Here is a 20,469-nt window from a genome sequence, read left to right on the forward strand (position 1 = left end):
TTCAATCCTTTATATCTTATTTTTAAAATTCAATAAAACATATTAACTTAAATCCTTTCATTATTATTTATAAAATTATCATCTCATCTCATTATCTAAATATATCATTAAATACTTTCAACTATTCAAAAATAGAGATAGTGATAGCGTAGACTTCATTATATTAAATACTATCCATGAGTCTCAAATTATTATATTGTGTCCATATAAGTACTCTTATTTTCCTTTAAAAAAGCCCCCTTTTTTTTATTAAAAAAAGGTTGTAGAGAAATATAATTTAATGCTATGACCAGCTGGCCAACCTATCAAACTCTTGTGCTTGACTTTTGCCGTGTGTGCAAACATCTCTCGATCAATAGTCAGCATCTCGTAATTTGCTTCAACGTTACTAAAATACAACGGTTATCTAAGCAATTTGTATCATATGGTAGGCCTCAACTGTAGCGGTGATCTGCCAACTCGATGATTTTTAATAATTAAAGATGACAACAATGGTAATGATCATCATTTTCTTACCATTTTATTGGGTGATATTAAATAATTAAAGATTATTTTTTATTTTTGATTTATGAACCAATTATTATTTGTTATTCCAATTCTAATTATATCACTTGCTATTTTCGGTAAAAATCCGCATTCTGATAATAAAGTATAAAAAAAAGGAAATTAAAATGATTAGATACTTAACCGGATAATCCAAACAATGTCCTAAGACCGAGCCAAAGACTCATAGCTCTTGAGCTCCGGAGTAGAGACGAGAGTAAAAGACATGCGCTCCATAATTTTAGTTCAATTTCCACTCTTTACGGGGCTTCTTATTACAAGACATCCACCTGCAAGCACGATCAAGCTTTTAAATGCTCGAAGACAAAGAATAATGGCTTGTCTTGCCCAAGGCAAGACAACAATACCGAACTTGTCTGAAGGACGGCAAAGCGAAGTCGTTAGAACGTGGTTTCCCTGCTCGGTCCCACCATACTCCCTTCACTTATCTCTCTCTCTCTCTCTCTCTCTCTCTCTCTCTCTCTCCTCATTCTCATTTCCACATTCTGCCTCTATACTTCCATCCACATTTTGACCTCTGAAACCCCATCACGTAGATCCCCAGCCGCGGATGAACCAGATCAAGTTGCCCTGACGCCACTTCAGCTTGTCCCTGGATCTCCACCCGCACCGGTCACATTCTGTAGACTCCGTTTCCCTTTGATAATCTCAGCAGTCCTTGTTTCATTACCTCCATCATCTTCCATTGCCCAAATGAGCTTAGAGAATAAGCTCGAGACATTTACCTCGTGGACAACTCTCAGTTTAGCCATTGTAATTCTGTGTTTGGTGCAGTTGGTCCGGTGCCAAGATGCGACTGGCGATACTAACCAATTTGACAACCCTGAAACTCTTGCGCTTATCACACGGGTTGTCTACGGTCGGCTTTCCAATCTGAGCGCCGTTATTCAGAAGGATGTCGGCAACCAGTCCAGCTTCTGCATTAAGGATTGGTCAGTGATTCTTTTTTGCTTTGCGCTGTGCTCGGTTGCTCAGAAAATACGTGTCACGAAACTAAATCCGGATTTTGAATATATGTTTTTTTTTTTTTAATTAGGGTTTGCAAAGTCAAAGTCAAATTTAGTTGAATTAGCTCGGTTGAATTGAGTTATTGCCAATAACGATAATACAATGGTTTAATCAAATAGTTGCAACCAAAGCTTAAGCTGGTAGATAATGTAGTTTGCATATTTATGTGTTCAAGTTTCAACGTTTTGGTTTCTTTTCCTTCCAAATTCTTGGCTACATAATCAACGATTCCCTTTAATTTTATTTATAAAATGTTATAACGTCTTCTATAATCATATATGTTTACACATGCTTTAGTCTTTCATTTTAATCGAGTGGGTTTTGAAGCTTACTTTGTTGGTTCAGGGATGCTGATTGGGACCGAGCATTTGATTTCTCATCCAACTTGGACTTCTTGTCTTCTTGCATTCAAAAGACTAATGGTATAATTACTAATTAATAAGTAGAAAGAAAAATAATAATGCTGCTCTTTTGATAGCTGAGAAAATGTAGGAAAAACAGAGATCTTCCTTTTTTCCCCAGATTTTTGTTCTCTTAGTATCTAGTCTGCTGATTAACGCGCAACCCATATGAGTCAGTCAAACTGACCTTTTCATTTCGGAGAGAAATCAACAAAATTTCAATCAATGCTCTCTAGAATTTTTGCGTTCTTCTGTTTAGCTTAAGTGTTCTATCTCCAACCAATTTAGGTGTTCATTTCTCAGCCCAAAACTGCACTGGTGTGAAACTCTGAAAGATTACTGATGTAGTGGTAGAAATCTCAGAGATACAAGACAACCACGCCTTGCATGGTTGACTAGATGGAGGAAAATAGATTTTTTAGGGTTTGTAATGATGCGGGGTTGCTAGATCTCAATTCTTGCATTTTAAATTTCAGTATTGTATACCAAGTTCAACATAATTATCATATTACTCTACTGGTTCACACCATCTTCCATTGCTACTAGAGATGTCAGAGAAGAAAATTTATGGTTCACGCTCATCCGATTTGTAACCAGAATAAATTTTTACGACACTCAATTCATTCTGGTTAGCAATAAGTAAGTTACTATTGGTGGCACTAGTGTGCTCCTCAGCCTGGTTCTGCTTTGGCGAGTTTATGGTTAAGCATAAAGGACCATGAGCGCAAGGAGCGCCTAGAAAATTCATCACCAAAAATCCGAGTAACACATGCAGTTTTTCCTCGCTGAATATTCTCAATCTACTGGTAAATACTTTTAGTTATAATTCCTATCTTCTCACACTTTTGTGGTGATTTTCATTGCTCATCAGGAGACATTACACGGCGCGTGTGTACAGCAGCAGAAATGAAATTTTACTTGAATAGTTTCTTCGAAAATCCGGGAAGTGAAAATTACTTGAAACCTAATAAGAACTGTAATTTAACTTCATGGGTTTCTGGTTGTGAACCAGGATGGGCTTGTAGTGTTAATTCAAATCAGCAGGTTAATCTTAACGATGCAAAGGTCATCCCTGCAAGAACTCTGAACTGCCAGGCTTGTTGTGAGGGTTTCTTCTGTCCTGATGGTATTACATGCATGATACGTAAGTATTAGATAATCCTTTACATGTTTTATTTCTGCTAAAATGGTAGTAGGTTATATTTGAGAAACCTTCAAAAGCTAATTTATCTTAGAGGGCATCAATTACCTTGAAAAGCTAAGTATCCTTTCGGTATATTTGGGCTCTTGCCTATTCTTGATCAATAAAATCTTGTTTACTGATTAAAAAAAAAAAAAAAAAAATACTATGAAAAATTGGTGATTGTAAGTTATTGAATAGGAGATTGCATATAAATTTCTGCCCTTAGGATAAACTTTCAACGGTCAACCAGTTCCCTTCTTTGAAGTGTAATATGTTGTTCTTGAACTTGGTAAAAAGATGTTACTAATTTTTCTTCTGGTTGTTGCTATTGGATATCATGTTCTTGAAGCGTGCCCGCTAGGTTCATATTGTCCCCTTGCTAAGCTCAACAAAACCACTGGTGTTTGTGAACCGTAAGTTGATATTCGGGCCATAGTATCACTTAATTTATAATTTTAATTGCCATGCATGCATGCAAATCATACCCAGATATGTGTCTTTGCAGATATCTATACCAACTACCTCCTGGGCAACCAAACCATACTTGTGGAGGAGCAAATATTTGGGCTGATGTTGGTAGTAGCAGTGAGTTATTCTGTTCAGCAGGATCATTTTGTCCAACTACCACCAGAAGAAATACTTGCAGTAGTGGGTATAACAAATTTCCCTTATTCTTGATTATGTAGCAACCTTATATAACTTCTTGCGGGCTGCAACCTTGTACCATTTGTTCCATCATGTTTCGACAAGATAGTACAGTAAACCTTTTTATATTTTTTTTATTAATCATGTTATACTCTTTTTTTACAATAATATAGTTGCTTCTTGCTGCCTCTATACTTCCCTATCTAATGCTATAAAATATTTTTAATGGAATGACAGAAATTACTGCAGGATGGGTTCTACATCCGAGAAAAGTAAGTTCTGTATCTTCTGCTTTTTATTGCCCAAAATTATTTTAGTTTAACATAATATATGGTCATAAAGGCATGCATGTGTATGCATTAGTGCACATAGTGTTGTGATCTCAGTAGTGTAGAGGTGAATTTTAGTATTTGTATATATGCTAATACTTTAAAATTTGTATATATGATAATATTTCATGATTATGTCCTTATTCCTGTATTCTTTAAGTTACATTTTTCTGTTCTGCTGGCTGCTAAGTGCATTTAACTCTTTACCAATTACCCTGCAGGCTGCTTCAAGTTGTCTTCATGCAATCCAAACTCTGCGAAACAAAACATGCAAGCATATGGAATTATGCTTTTGGTAAGTTGCCCACTTTACTTCTGAACTGAAAACTTGATAACTGATTTTGGACTCCATGGCTAAACATCATTGATTTTTCTTTCAACAAACGGTGCTAATCTTAATGTGATATTCCTTGAAATCTTTTAACAATATTTCTTGATTCAGCTTTGCATTATTTTGACTTCCTGTTTCATACACTCAACAAGAAGTGTGCTTTTAGCTCCTAATGAAATCATGGTTAATATCAGCCAAAAAAAATCATGTTAGTATGAACTGACGGCTTTCAATTACTTATGCAGGCTGCTTTAAGTACTCTGCTACTCATCATTTACAACTGTTCTGACCAAGTTCTAACCACTAGGGAAAGGAGGCTGGCCAAATCCAGAGAAGCAGCAGCCAGAAGTGCAAGGGAGACAGCAACGGCACGCCAGAAGTGGAAAACAGCAAAAGATGCTGCTAAAAAGCATGCAAGTGGCTTGCAAGCTCATCTATCACGCACTTTTTCTCGTAAAAAAGATTTTACACATCCTGAGAAACTTAAGATTTTGGATCAAGTCAAATCAGATGATGATCCAATACAGCATCCAAGTACTTCAGGCTCGGTCGCATTTCTGTCTTCAAGAGTGACATCAGTAGAGAAGAAAACAGAACCCAGCGACCTCTTGCGGATAATGCAAGAAATTGAAGATGACCCTGATGGCTGTCAAGGTTTCAATGTTGGAACAGGAGATAAGAATATGAACATACCTGTGCCAAAGGGAAAACAAACCCATACCCAAATTTTTAGTTATGCATATTCTCAACTCGAGAAAGAGAAAGCTCAACAGGAAGATAATGAGAAACTTACCTTCTCAGGAATAGTAAAACTAGCTACCAATGCTGAAATTAGGAAAAGGCCTCTACTTGAGATTTCTTTCAAAAACCTGACTCTTACCTTGAAAGCAAAAAACAAGCATTTATTGAGGTGTGTTACTGGGGAAATAAAGCCTGGCCGCATTACTGCTGTCATGGGTCCATCTGGGGCTGGAAAAACAACATTTCTCTCTGCTGTGGCGGGAAAGGCAATTGGATGCAAAATGACTGGTTTAATTCTTATAAATGGAAAGAATGAGTCAATCCACTCATATAAGAAAATTGTCGGTTTTGTGCCACAAGATGACGTTGTGCATGGAAATTTGACGGTGGAAGAGAATCTCTGGTTCAGTGCAAAGTGCAGGTACATCTCATTTAGCTCCTTGCAGACTGCCACTGCATATTCATGTACTATTCATATTAACATCTTCACTTAAGAATATTTGGTACTAAAGTTATCATCGAACTGCCATTGATCAAAACTAATGAGCAAAAGGCAACAATCTTTTTCTCTCAGTAATAAACTGTCTATAACTTTACACATCGGTGGGTGCCATTATGATGGCTATATGCACCGTATATTAAGATCAGCCTCTTTGAATGGAAAATCAAAGCCAATGGATTGGCAGTTGAGAATTCTGGGCAGTTTCTTTTCTTAACTTTCTGATTTTGAGTTTCTACTAGTTGAATTTGTTTTAGCCAGTTTTATTGTGCTATCTTGCTAGGCTTTAGGAAATTCCCCCCAGAAGCGTGACTCAGAAGACAGTAATGTGTTGTCTGATACTGTAGTCTAATTCCTTAATTCCACAATTTCGATCAGCATTGCAACCCACATGTAGCAGGCCTAGTTTGATTCTGAGATCTCATTTTGATTGGATGACTGCCTTGGGCAGTGTACACTGTACATTCTTCCTTCCTCTTGGAGTTTTTTATCTTTTAAACTTTAGGTTGTAGATTCGGGGGACCTTCTACACTCCGTGTACTTGAATGGTACCCCCTCTTTTTTACTTTATTTCATTTTATGAGTTTATTTAACATGAAAGAGGAATAAATGCACAAACTATGGTATGCTGCGTGCTTGGCCATGTAATTGTCATCCTGTTACAATAACCACACGAGTCTAAACCTGGAAGTCAACTTAAAAGTTGTTCTAAATGAAGACTGGAGAACGAATCACTCAATAGCCTCATGATTAGTTGCTTAATCCCCTGTTTTTAAGCGAAGCTACCAAAAACGGCAGCTAATTTAGTACAAAGAAGTACAACCTCCTGCTCTACATCTTGGTATTGAAGTTCCTTTCAAAAGTGTTTTTACATGTTTTGAAGATTGAGAGTGGTCAATGGATGAGCTTAGAAGTTTTTGGAGTCCGAATAGAAAGGGGAAATTCTCGGTACGTTCTTTTTACGAAGCCAATACCATGCAACAAAGACCCAAGTTGTGACGCCCCCAAATCCCCACGCCCGAACACGGGGAAATTGAGACGTCCGAATGGTGACAACCCGGGTCACCATCCCATCGACGGGTGCCGAGTGTGTGCAAGGCAACAGATGTGTACAGAGAAACACGCAACGGATAACGAAAGTCATAACTAAGTACCAGAATTTTTCTTAACGTAATACAAGCTGTTTAAAACGTACATAGATAAAATATTACAAAACACAAATACAGTTTAAACAAATATAAAAGATAGCATCAGCAACCCGGCGGAGCCGCATCCTCGGGCTCAGCCTCCTCCTCTTCGTCCTCTAACTCTGCACCAAAAGCTACGGAACCACGAATGGTACCGCAGGTAAGTAAAACCCAAACACTACCAGATAAAAACACATACAACTCAAACAAGATGCATGAACCATGCCCAATGCACAAAGCCCATAAAACACCAGTTTTCCACACACGCCAAAAACCCTTTTGGCCCAAAAACACATCCTTTCCGAAAAACACGCCAAAAGCCACATTTGGCCGCCAAAAGTCCATTTGGCCCAATATCTCGCCAGAAGTCCATCCGGCCCAATATCTCGCCAGAAGTCCATCTGGCCCACGCCAAAAGTCCCATTTGGCCTCATAAACCATTATCCAATTTTAACCGTATGCACCATGACCTCCCCTAGGGGTCATCCGCACACCCTGGCTCCAGTGTCACACCGTAGAGTACCACCACGCATGTGACACCTAACGAGCGATGCCCAGTTCCGCGCCCCGTGCGTGCGTAGCCAATCATCCTCTAGCCCTCGCCAGCGAAGGGCCACGGAGTCGGTGAGTAGGGCGATGCCCGGTTCCACGCCCGGCGCGTTCGTAGCCAAGCATCCCCTAGCCCCGCTCCCGTCATCGCTCTCGACAACTCAGGGGACATCACTCAGTTTATTCCGCTCCCGAGTACCAGAGGAGCTCCACCGAGATAATAACCCATCCCGGCTTAGGCTCGTGATACACACGCACCCGTAAAACCACTCACGCCAATACACAGGCTTTTCACATAAATCCACAAACACACGTGCATGCACCATGTAATGCCATAACAATGCATAATAAAATAATCCAACAATCATAAATCAAATAAACAGGCAACTCCGTCCTCCATCCATCCGACCCCCGAAACTCCTCGAACTCAGTCCGGAATCAACAACCAACAACAATAAATAATTGGATGAGCAATATATATTAAAATCTGAAAATAGGGTTTGAAAAATACTTACAGCGCTATATGGCAATTTTAGAAAACAAGCGGCGTTGCAAACGGCGGAAAAACAGCAACGTCACAGTGAAAATTCACTGTGGCCGTGGGTTTGAAAAACCCACTTTTGAACGGGGACAAACTAGGACACGAAATTGATAGGGAATGGTCTAGGGATGGTTGTGAAGCTATTGGAAGTGGTGGTTGGCCGTGGGTGGCGGCGGAATCGCCGGAAAATGGCTGAAAGACCCAAATCGGAAACTAAGCTCGTGGGAGCTGTTCCGGTGGTCTTTGGAGGCCGGAAATGGGTGGGTTAGGACGGCAAGGAGTCGGTGATGAAGTGGTGAAGAAGTGGTGGCCGGAGGTGGAGCGACGGCGGCGGATCGGAGCCAAAACCGTGCAGCCTTTGGATAGCTTTTCCGGCCAAACGGCCGGCTGGTTGGGGGTGGGCTTTGGAGGGGTGGTGCACCGGAGGGAGGGGAAGAGAATGGGACCGGTGGGGGGTCAAACGGTGGCCGGACAGCGGCGGTCTGAGCTGAAGAAGGGGACGCCGGCGTGAGGGAGAGGGAGGAGAGAGAGCTCGGGGGGGGGGGGTCCGAACGCGGGGAGAGAGAAGAGAGAAAGAAAAAAGAAAAAAAGAAAAAGAAAGGAAAAAGAAAAGAAGGAAAAAAGAAAAGAAAGGAAAAAGAGAAAAAGGAAAAAGATGTGAAAAGAAATGAGGTCCAATCCTCATTCCGGGAAACGAAACTAAACCGCCAAAAAAGATTAAAAACCACAAAACAACTTAAAGAAATAAAACACAACATCAAATAAATTAATTTAAATTAAAAACCAATTTTAAAACGCAAATAAATTAAAATAAATAACTGATATATTAATTAAAATAAAAACAATTATTTCAGCGAAAATACACTCAAAAGCGGGTCATCACACAAGTTTCCGTGGAAGAATATATGGAGAAGTAAAGCACCCACCAAGGCTGCCTTCTTTGTTTGGACAGCAGCGTTAGGGAAGATTTTGACCACTGACAATCTTAGAAGACGTGGCCTGATAATTGTGGATTGGTGCTGTTTGTGTATAAACAATGGAGAGACCGTGGACCACTTACTCCTACATTGCAAGTTTGCAAGTGAGATTTGGAACCTATTTTTTAACAGAATGGGAATAGCTTGGGTAATGCCATGTCGGGTGGTAGAGCTTTTAGCAAGCTGGAGAGGAATCACCGGGACTCCGCAAATTGCATCTTTGTGGAGGATGGCTCCTATTTGTATTTGTTGGTGTATTTGGAATGAAAGAAACGAGAGACTTTTCGAGGATCGTGAACGTTCCTCGGAAGAGTTTTGGTGTTTCTTATGGAAGACTTTTTTTCTGTGGGCCATTGCTTTAGATTTTAATGGCCTAAGCTGCCATGATTTTCTTGCTTCTGTTTCTAGTTCTTAAATAGGTGTATGTTCATGTATACCTCCAGTGTACCTGGGCTATGCCCATCTTTATCTTAATGAAGCTTTTATTACTTATCAAAAAGAAGTTTACTTTCAATACTTTACTCCATTGGTCGATTGTAATTGATTTTAATGGCATGTATTTTCACGACTTCCTTGTATCGCTAAACTACCATGCATAGGCATCACTCTTGTATATGTCCCATATACTTGGGCTTTTGTCTATTTCATGATCAATAAATTTTTTTTTTTATCGATAAAAAAATGTTTTGAAGTAGCTTCTGAAGTCTATTCAAAGTTTACCTTCAATTATGGAGTTTCCTGTTCCAATGACTTGAAGATTGGTCTTTGCTTGTCTTGCTTCTTTCTGTTATGCACTCTTCTTAGCTATGTTCTGCACAATGATTTTTCTGTCAAGCTTCCCGTATAAACTTTTGGCATTTTTGATGGACTTCTGATTGTTGAAGACTATCAACCGACTTGTCAGAACGGGACAAAGTTCTAGTTGTTGAAAGAGTTATTGAGTTCTTGGGGCTTCAGACAGTGCGGTCATCGTTGGTTGGAACAGTGGAAAAACGAGGAATATCTGGAGGCCAGCGGAAGCGAGTAAATGTGGGATTGGAAATGGTAATGGAACCTTCACTTTTGATCTTAGATGAACCAACATCTGGTTTGGACAGTGCGTCGTCTCTGCAACTTCTTAGAGCACTTCGACGTGAAGCTCTTGAAGGGGTAAACATCTGCATGGTGGTTCACCAACCAAGGTTAACTTCTCCAATCACAATTCTGCATTTTTGGAAAATCTCTTTCAATATTTTGCACAATTATGTTAGAAGACCGAAAATTAATCTTTGGTGGGTAAGGAGACCTAGAAGGACCATTCCATTGAAATCAACAGCTATGGCGCAATTACAAAGCGTACTAAAAAATAGAGCCAACAACTCCTCTAGCGGCCGTTTGACCTGTAGACAAAAGAACTTTTTAGCACTAGTCTAGACCAGGTCTACGTCATAACTCATATAAAGTAATATACAGTGGAAGGAAGTTGCTTAGAAAATTACTTTACATGCTTATTAGAATTATGCGCAGACTGAGCAGGCTAGATGAATTCTTGTAACTGGGATAACAAAATTATCTCGAAATTCATCTTAAATTCTATGGCATATTCTTCAGGGTAGTTGCTGGTGGGACTACTTTACTTTCTATTATTTATTAATCGGTGAAATTTCTGTTTCAGCTACGCCTTGTTCAAGATGTTTGATGATTTGATACTTCTAGCAAAAGGTGGTCTTACCGTCTATCAAGGACCAGTGAAGAAAGTCGAAGAATATTTTACTGGCCTTGGGATCAATATCCCAGAGCGTGTGAATCCTCCAGATCACTTTATTGACATTTTGGAGGGTATAGTGGTACCCGCAGGCAGCTCAAGAGTGAGCTATAAAGATCTTCCAGTCAGATGGATGCTTCATAATTTATACTCAGTACCCCTTGATATGCAGCAGAATAACGCTGCACTTTCTAGGTCTTCTATGGATGTAATTCCAGCTAATGAAACAAATCCTTCTGGTGCTGGAATGGAGGATCATTCTTTTGCCAGAGAGATATGGCAAGGTATGAAAAGTAATGTGGTGCTGCAGCGGGATAAATTGCACCTCAATTTTTTGAGGTCCAAGGACTTAACAAATCGAAGGACTCCTGGTGCATTCCAACAATACAGATACTTCCTTGGGAGGTAAATGGTTAATGACGTTGTAGGTACCTCCAAATATCACAATTTTAGATAACTGATTTGCTGAAATCTGGAGCATGGTTGCCATTTTGAAAATTCGAAGTATTTCCAAATGCTCTTTACCTGAAAAATCATTTTTTCCTGTAAATATCATGAATTTATGCTTGGTTCTTGAGAGTATGGGGAAAGTAGAGGAAAATGTGATAAAAATTTTCGTTGTTTAGAACTTTAAAAGAATTGCAAACGCTAATCTTCCTTTGACCTGTACTGAAAGTCAAATGAAGGGTAAAAGGTGATCATGTGAGTCAAGTTTGTTGGCCTTTCCAGTGAGTCAATATTTTGGAGGAAATCCTTGTGTTTTTCCTTCATGTTTCACAGCACAAATTAAGTTACAGAGTATTCTTTAAACATACATGTCATTCTGTATTATCCCCTCCATATCACTATGTTTTTTTTTTCATACGATAGGACTGTTAAAGGTTACCCATCCACTGCTAATTCCATTTCAGCATCCTTTTTCATCTCCGCGCCCATGAAATTTCTTTCCCCCCATATTCCCCTCTTTTCTTTTTCTTTTTCTTTTTCTTTGTGTGTGTGTGTGATATGATTGGAGTTCCCCATCCAGTGTTAGTTCATCTTCTGTGTCCATGACATTTCAGGGTTGGTAAGCAGCGACTACGGGAAGCTAGAATACTAGCAATGGATTATCTGATCTTATTACTTGCAGGAGCTTGCTTAGGATCACTTGTTAAAGTGAAAGATCAGTCCTTTGGTGCAGATGCTTATACCTATACCATTATTGCAGTTTGTAAGTTCAGAAAATTCCTAGTTACCTGGTCGTAAGGCTGGTTTTAATTTTTATTTTATTATTTATGCATAAAAATGCTTTATGACAGATACTTACGCCACCACTAACATTGGAGGTATTGTTACTCATAAAAGCAACAAATTTCAATCTTCTTATATAACCTGAATTTCACAGCAACAATCATAACAATGCCAAATTTGGAATTAATCAATCAGTCCTGTTAAGTCTCAATCAGTCCTGTTAAGTCAAAAGATACTACCAAGCATCCATACACACGAAGGTACTTCCTTACTCGGATCTTTGTTACTTATTTCAGCTCTTCTATGCAAAATTGCGGCTTTGAGATCATTTTCTCTGGATAAATTACACTACTGGAGGGAGAGTGCTTCTGGGATCAGTAGCTTGGCTTATTTCCTCTCTAAGGATACGATTGACCATTTTAATACAGTGATCAAGCCCGCAGTATATCTCTCTATGTTCTATTTTTTCACAAATCCAAGATCTAGCTTTGCAGATAATTACATTGTTTTGTTCTGCCTAGTGTACTGTGTAACTGGTATAGCCTATTCATTGGCCATTGTTTTCGAACCTGGTACAGCCCAGCTGGTGAGACATTAAGAAATTATCGGCTTATAAATTTAATATGTTTTCTTCGTTTTATTTTTACTGAAATGGTACTGTGCCTTGCAGTGTTCTGTTCTTCTTCCAGTTGTTTTAACTCTCATTGCAACACAGCCGAAAGATAGTGAATTTATGAAGATTTTAGCTAATCTGTGCTACCCTAAGTGGGCTTTGGAAGCATTTGTCACTGCAAATGCCGAAAGGTAACGCAGCCCCCCCCCCCCCTTCTTCTCTCTCTCTCTCTCTCTCTCTCTCTCTATACACACACGTGTGTATATAATTTGTTTGATAATCGATTGGGTTTTTTTTTTTTTTTTTAAATTTTATAATGCTGTTTTTAATAAGCCATAAAGCTGCTTGTCATGTTTGTACAACAGGTATTATGGAGTGTGGCTGATAACTCGTTGTGGTTCTCTTCTGAAAAGCGGCTATAACGTTCATGATTGGCATCTTTGTATAGCAATCCTCGTATCCATTGGTTTAGTTTGTCGTGTGATAGCATTTATTTGTATGTTGATCTTCCAGAAGAAGTGATATCGGACTCATTACCACTTTTTCCCGTATTACTTGCACATATACAGCCAATACATACTGCTTTGTGAGGATTGTATCCCAAAATGAGAGAGACTGGAAAACTTGGTTTCGTCTGCTGTCTTATATAGGCGGAGGGAATCATCTGAAAGGCTTTTGACAAAATAGTTCGAGCCTTGAAGAATCCAAGATGGCTCCATAATACGTTTAGCTTTTTTCTTGGTCTTTTTGGTAGGGGTGTCAAATCGTGTTAACGGGTCGTGTTAAAGCATGTATATTATATTATATAACTCAACCCTAACCCGACTCGTTAAACTTATCGTATCAAAATCTCAAATTCTAACATGACCCATTAACATAACGGGTCGCGTCGTGTCAACCTGTTTTGACCCATTAGTAAATATTATGAAATAGGTTAACACGATACAATACGACCAATTTCAAACTATTTATGTAAATGGGTTGAATAGACATGAAATTAATCAGTTTAACCTGATTAAATTTAGTATAATTTTATATAAATTTTAAAATCACAATATTTATAAAAATTATAAAGTTAACTACAAGTTTAAAATTACAATCCAATAATAAAAATATGAAAATTGAAATTTTAACAATTTTACTTTTAGATATAAAGGTATAATTGTAATTTTAACTTTTTTATTGTGTCATAACGGGTTAACCTGTTAAGCAATCGTGTTTTAACGGGTCAACTCGTTTTGACCCAAATCCATTAAGACTAAATCTTAATCCGCTATTATCATGTCGTGTTCGTGTTGAGTTAACAGGTCGTATAACATATTGCCACCCCTACTTTTTGAGATAAATGTTTAGAAGTACTTTTGACTTCTAAACCTCCATATTCACTTTTCAAATGCAAGGAGTTGCTTCGTTTAGGCATTTTCTGGGAATTCAAACGGAGATTGAACTTCAAAAAGACCATTTGGTCAAGATGTATTACTCGCTGGATAATACAAGTTGATTGAAAGAAAAGAATTATATATGGATCCAAGAACATAGGAAAAGAAAAACGTTGTATGTATACACGTCTCGAAAGGTTTTGGCAGTAAGAAGAATGTGGGTCCCTTCAAAACTTAAAGTTTGGTTGGGGTACGACCCAGTTTTCTAGCATCTCAAGCTGAGAATTTGTGGTATAAAAGGATAGCACCTCTTTGGAACTGAGCGTTGACTCTTGACTAATGTCCTCAGCGCTTCAGTTAGACTGCTGGGGAAAAAAAAAATATAAGAATTTGATCTTTCAGTTCAAACATAGTTCTCCCAATTTCCAGATAATAAAGTGGGATATTAGATGGGAAGGCTACCTACCAAAAGATTAGAGAAGAGAGGTTATCTCGCCATCGCTTGATTGAATAGATGGTCATTTCCAAATGATGTCTCCCAAAAATCGAAGAGCTGGAACTCCTCTGATCTCCACGTCAACAAGTGGTGCCTGGATTAAGGTCAAGCTGGAGAGTTCTGGATCACCTCGAATCATATCAAGAGCACGCAACTGATCCTGAAATAATTTAAAAACAAAAAAAGAAGGAACAAATCAAACCAAGACATTTTCTTTGTGTTAATGACAAATGTTCACAGTTTGGATTGTTCTACCATTAAGAGTTGCTCATACTGAAATTGAGAGAATCTTGTCAACCAATGAGAGAGTGTGCTGATTAATACCTTTCTTTTCATAGCACAAAACTTGCAGTCTGAGATAGGAGGAAGAATCTGGTTAACAATAAGACTCTTTACAGGAACATTTTCCTTCTTCAAGGAGGCATGCAACCTTGACGACTCACTAACCGCCATCACCTTGGAAAAATAAAAAATAAACCAGCTAATCAGCTATCCTACAATTATGTCAATCACCACTGTTTTATCTCAAGGAAAGCAAAAAGCAAATGGAAGTAAAACATAGAGCAAACATACCATTTAGATGACAAAACAGACAATTAGTATGAAGGTACTTTAAAACATTTTTACCGTTGGGATTGTTACTATGACGAACTCAGTTGAATCTGTGTCACGAAAAAGCTCACGCACTTTTATCATCCTCTCCCGCAGTCGCTCTAATTTGTCCGCCTGCATTTTGGTGAATATTAGAATTTTTTCCAAATCTTTATCAAAAGAGAGAACGACACTAATTCCTAGTGATGTCAGGCTTACTGCATCAGGCCGGTCTTCTTCTTGCCCAAAAACAGATTTGATGGCTGAGGTGGCTGATGCTATTTTCTGTTTAAGCTACCATAGCCAAAACAAATTAAAGAAAAATGTCAATGAAAATGGCACCAATAGAAGCACTGTATAGTAAGCAGTATAAAGAACCAGTTTTAAATATAATTCTAAACTGGTAAAATGCTTGTATTAGAAGAATAACCATGATTTTACTGGCAATCAAAATCAATCCAATATGGTGCAATAAAGTGATGCAAGCATAATATAATTTAAAATATAGCCTACCTACCAGTAAAAACGCATGGAAATTTACATATATAGGATTAGAAACCGTTTTATCAAATGTGCCAACCACATAAAATTCCAAAATTTCCAAAATGGGTGTTAGGAAGAACTTATATGGGGGAAACGATTACTCGCACACAGAGAGAGAGGGAGAGAGAGATCGGCCAATGATGTGCCAAAATTTCTTTTGCACTTGGATACCATCCTTTTCCAGTTGGGTATGGCTTTCAACTATTTCCCAATCCAGAATATTAACTTGAATAATTCTTTGAGTCCTGGCCTGGTTTACCCCCACTACCAATTATGTAATGACCACTAAACAAACTAGATGAACATGGTTTATGCATATAAATTCATCATCACATCGAAAACTAAACACCGTCTTCCAAGTTCCAATTGCTTAATCCAATGATTGAAATTTGATTCCGTCCAAAGAATATTATAAACATCAAGATTCTCATAGTTAGCTTTGCATTGGTGGAGAGATTGCAAGAGATTGCAATACATGCTTCTTCAACTTCAAATCCAGAATTTTAAGTGGGAAAGAACTTTTTGGTCTGTTTTCCTTACACTCCATTCACATTCCTACCTTCAATATCTTGCCTATGGATGCATCCAGGAAGTCTGGCAAAGACAAAAGTCGCAAGGTATGACCCTGTAAAAGAAAACTCGTCAAGTTCAGCGCATACTCTAAAAACTGGAAGTTCAATGCATAATCTAAAACCTTAAGTGACAAAATATTCTTCTTGTACTCACCGTGGGTGCAGTATCAAACACAATACGGGTAAACATGCTATATTCTTGAGATTCAAGAAATTGGATCACCTGACAGATTTGTAGTTTGTAAGCAAGCAAGAAAACCGAAAAAAAAAAAAAGGAAAAAAAAAAAAAAAACATGTAATGAGCAAAACAGCAAGCAAAATAAGTATCGTATATAATACATACCTTGGATATTGCAATAGCTTCATCTAAACCAGGAGGAGGTGTGTCTAATAGCTCTCCTAGTTTTAACTCTCCTAACTTTGTCAATAATAGGGGACAAACGTCAATCAAAGAGACTGGGGTATGGTTAACAAAGAAGTAAACATATTGCCAGATTTATAACTTCTTCTGCTTCTTTATTTCACTTGTTCCTTCTTTTTTATATGTTTATTGTAAGGATGGGTATATCCTAAACTGATTAGAGGAAGTATATGAAGGAAAAATAATTGACTTCCAAACTCGTTTGCAACATAAGTGAACAGCTCTACTTATGTGCATAAGCGTGCAACCTACTACTTAGCCAGTTAACCAAGTACAGAGAAAGAAACCATGGAACAACCACTAAACTCAATTCAGGTTAAACGAAATTCTCAAGTTAATTCTTTTTGGGATAAATAAATTCTCAACTTATTTCAAGCTGTGATAAAGGCTAAACTAAAGTGAACATCCATAATGTATTGTTATGTTAGCTCTATTAGGGGGAGATAACTACTTAACAAAAAAGGGGAAGATAAATACTGGCTTAAGTTACAATATTGAGAATTCTATAGAGAGCTTCACCTGTTCCGCAAGCATTCCGAGGCCCATACCATCCATGAAATCTTTTACCCCAGTTCCACCATTTTTCTTGGTTGCACTGCGGAATTCTTCCCTAGCCTTCTCAGGGTTTATCTGTAATAAAACTAATGAAATGTAACTTATTAAGTATATGAGACGAACCATCAACACATATACTATAAAAAGTGAGTTCTACAAATAAAGAAAAAGGAGAGGAGGGGGTAATCATACAGGGAGTTTTCTATATACCTCAAGAGCAAACAATGGAGCATCAGGTCCTTCAACTGGTACCAGTGTCCCTCCAGTTAAATCCTAGGTAAATTATCAGATGCGTACACACTCGATGAAATTAGTTCAGCTCCACTTGGCTTGCAGATATTTGAATGCAGAACAATAAAATATATATATATATATATATATTTTAAACCTGAGCAAAGGAATCACTCAAGGAGTGTGCAGGATCAGTGGAAACCACAAGAGTGGGGTGCCCATTATTAGCAAATTTTACCGCAAGTGAGGCAGCACAACTTGTCTTCCCTACACCTCCCTTGCCACCTAGCATGTAATACTTCCTCTCGGTCCCAGAAGCCATGTCATCAAACACAGAAACGCCTTCAGCAGGAGTAGCGACTGATCTCACTGCCAAAAAGAGGGATATAATAGATACTCATTTCTGACACTCAACTTGTGTCTTTGGAAAATTGGACAAATGGCATCAAATTCTTTTATCTTCAGAACGTTATTCTTCCAAACTGCCAAGCCTCATAAGATGAAGCAAAACTCAACCCATCACATCTATTACCTTCTAAATGAAAAATAATGAACTTCCAGCAATGAAAGGGAAATTTCGTGTGCATAAGTTCGTCCTTAAAAAGAAACCAAAAGTACGTTTTCTATCAGTTTGTACAGAACTGTGAAATTAAATCATGATGTAACGTGATATGCTGTTGATTAATCAAGGTAGAAACTCCAAAAACTTTCATCCTGGTTTCAGAGAAAAAGAAGAATTATCTTCTAAATAATTATCTTCTATCCTTTAATTTATTCTTCACCTTCCCATTTACCAATAATTTCCGCATTCTTCCTGTGTCTCCTATGTGCTTTATACAGGTTTATCCAAGCAAACCACCAATTACAACCAGATAAAATTGAGGCCCAAAATAAATAATTGAGTACCCACAAAAACAATCAAATTTCATAATTATGACCCATAAAATCTCGGGATTGATTATAATCCCAGTGAAAGTTCCTGTCTTGGGATTAACACGCAACACATACATGTCGAGCATCCTACAAGGACTTACAAAAGAAAAAGATAAACTAAACCCACGAGATAAATCATAAGAACTGGTATTGAAAAAGATTACCCAAGAGTGATTTTGGGAGAGGTTGTCTAGTGGCGGAAAGGGAGAGGATGCTGAAACTTCTGGCGATGGATTGTGTTTTGAGGGTGTTGAGTGGGCAAGAGAGCAAACCCACCGTTGCCATGGAAGTTCTAGGGGCAAAACTGTGGACGGGAGGTGAAAAAGTGGAGGCAACACACCGAATAGCCATAACGTCTGCAACAAAACAAATTTACAATTCCTTACTTTGGGATTTGCTTGATTTGCAGGTAGAAAATGAGAGCACCGGCTAATAGCATTGGAATTAGTTTGATGAAATTCATCTTTAAATTTAGTTAATATCAATACTTTTTTATATTTACATACTTCATCAAAATTCAATTTTCACGTTGGATTAACCATTTATTCTCTATATAATAATAAAATATTATTAAATTAATAAACTTTTTATTTAATTTATTTTCTCACATTTTGTAATTCTTTCAATTAAATGTTAATAATAATTATATTCTAATTAGATTAATATTAAAAAAAGTATTATTAAATGTTAATAATAATAATTATATTATATTAAATTAATATTATTATATTATAATTAAATTAATATTAAGGGCTGACCAACGGATTTTTATAGCTTACCATCACAAGATTTTCAATATACTCTATTTTCTTTTATGTAGGTTACCGTTGATAAAATTCTATACCAACGAATTTTTACTCTTTTTTTTTTTTTTTAATAAAGCAAGAATACTTAGGTGATTTCTTAAACTTTTAATTTCAAATCTTAAGAAGTTACAGTGATCTTCTAATTCTTCTATTGCAGCTTGCCTACTTCTATATACATGATATCTTTCCATCATTGAGCAATAATCTAGTTTCATTAATAATTGTTTTTCCTTAAGATGTTTTATCCCTTTCTTGTAAATTATTTAATTCAAGTCTCAAATTATATTCTAAACAATTTAATTCATAACGATCACGGAAACCAATATCATGTGCGTAATAATTCATCATGAAATTAAACATAAACAGAATAAAACAACAATAAAATAAAATAGCTATAATAATATATCTATTATATAATAACCGTTGGCTCTGATACCAACTACGTATACCGGGATATATATATATCATAGTAATCGAAATAAGGAGGATCATATGGCTGAGAAAATCTTCTCGTCAAGTACGGGCTTTTTCTCCACTGTTCTAAGGTAAGAACTTGTTTAATAGTAACTTTGTGGAATGCAATGATCGGAGTTGTAGGTGGAGAAGGTCGAGATTATAGAGAGCAGAGGATTTCAGAGATAATAATATAATCAGTGTCTACTAAAATAAACTCATAAAAATTATGGGTCTTGGTAATGTTCTGGGGAACATAATGCCAATCTGGTAATAGAAAAGCGTCAAGTAATTTTTGAGGTTCAGATAAATGCTGTAATTCTGATTCAATAGGAAAGACTGGATGCCAATGAGATTTGAAGATAATATGAGTTACAGAGGGCTGAGATAATGGTGGAGGATTAATAATTTGATAATGAGAAGAACTAGTAGAAGAAACAGCTTTTGAGTATGTGGGTAATTTTGAAGAGGATAATGGTGAAAATGGATTATAAGATGGCCTAATGTTTTGTGGTAATGTCCCTAGTACTGTATAGGGTTTTGGTGTGACAGAAGGACAGGGTGAAGGATAAGGAGGAGAAGGTGATTTGGCATAGGAGGATTTGGATTTTACTCTGGACTTTGAGGAAGACATGATTTTCCCTGTAAGAATTCTCGGGATAGAAAATCAGGAAGAGAATTAAAATCTCCTTTAATATGCTCAATATCAAAATTAAAAATACTTAAAATAGCTTGCCATCTTGCAAAAATTTGTTTAGCAGCCAAGTTTTTAACATCTTTTATTAAAACTTTCTTGGCTGATTTACAATCAATTCTAAGTAAAAACTTTTGATTCAAAGTAAAAACTTTTGATTCAAAAGATCATCTTGAAATTTAGAAATGCATAATACAATAGCTAAAATTTCTTTTTTAATAGTACTGTAATTCTTTTGAGCAGGATTCCAGCA

At 37.3% G+C, this 20,469-nt stretch overlaps 2 protein-coding genes across 9 annotated transcripts; one reads left to right on the top strand and one right to left on the bottom strand.

Moving 5' to 3' along the window:
* The first annotated feature begins 784 nt into the window (after window positions 1–784).
* LOC122289084 (ABC transporter G family member 24-like) lies at window positions 785–13,276 on the top strand. Of its 5 annotated transcripts, XM_043096025.1 has the most exons (15): window positions 785–1,186; window positions 1,339–1,496; window positions 1,918–1,994; window positions 2,845–3,117; window positions 3,506–3,569; window positions 3,662–3,808; window positions 4,039–4,073; window positions 4,352–4,425; window positions 4,707–5,623; window positions 9,840–10,136; window positions 10,610–11,104; window positions 11,761–11,909; window positions 12,226–12,515; window positions 12,600–12,733; window positions 12,908–13,276. In XM_043096025.1, the coding sequence occupies exons 4-15, from the start codon at window positions 2,880–2,882 to the stop codon at window positions 13,062–13,064; spliced, it is 2,997 nt and encodes a 998-aa protein (XP_042951959.1). In that variant the 5' UTR covers window positions 785–1,186; window positions 1,339–1,496; window positions 1,918–1,994; window positions 2,845–2,879; the 3' UTR covers window positions 13,065–13,276. The 5 variants fall into 5 exon arrangements, with proteins under 5 accessions (XP_042951959.1, XP_042951942.1, XP_042951951.1 ...); XM_043096008.1 differs by having other exon boundaries at window positions 1,118–1,496; window positions 3,662–3,804; window positions 4,769–5,623; XM_043096017.1 differs by lacking the exon at window positions 9,840–10,136 and having other exon boundaries at window positions 1,118–1,496.
* Window positions 13,277–13,990: 714 nt separating this feature from the next.
* On the bottom strand, window positions 13,991–18,698 carry LOC122289107 (ATPase GET3B-like). 4 transcript variants are annotated; one of them, XM_043096075.1, is made up of 12 exons: window positions 18,428–18,698; window positions 17,569–17,699; window positions 17,310–17,372; window positions 17,064–17,174; window positions 16,467–16,541; window positions 16,278–16,346; window positions 16,111–16,176; window positions 15,228–15,302; window positions 15,045–15,143; window positions 14,742–14,873; window positions 14,388–14,577; window positions 13,991–14,286 (listed from the first exon to the last, which is right to left on the bottom strand). In XM_043096075.1, exons 1-11 carry the CDS (start codon window positions 18,612–18,614, stop codon window positions 14,440–14,442), a joined length of 1,146 nt encoding a protein of 381 aa, XP_042952009.1. In that variant the 5' UTR covers window positions 18,615–18,698; the 3' UTR covers window positions 13,991–14,286; window positions 14,388–14,439. The 4 variants fall into 4 exon arrangements, with proteins under 4 accessions (XP_042952009.1, XP_042951987.1, XP_042951993.1 ...); XM_043096053.1 differs by having other exon boundaries at window positions 17,488–17,699; window positions 18,428–18,697; XM_043096059.1 differs by having other exon boundaries at window positions 13,991–14,283; window positions 17,488–17,699; window positions 18,428–18,696.
* Window positions 18,699–20,469: the final 1,771 nt, after the last annotated feature.

The sequence above is a fragment of the Carya illinoinensis genome, chromosome 1 (assembly GCF_018687715.1).
Source record: "Carya illinoinensis cultivar Pawnee chromosome 1, C.illinoinensisPawnee_v1, whole genome shotgun sequence".
Classification (NCBI taxonomy): domain Eukaryota; kingdom Viridiplantae; phylum Streptophyta; class Magnoliopsida; order Fagales; family Juglandaceae; genus Carya; species Carya illinoinensis.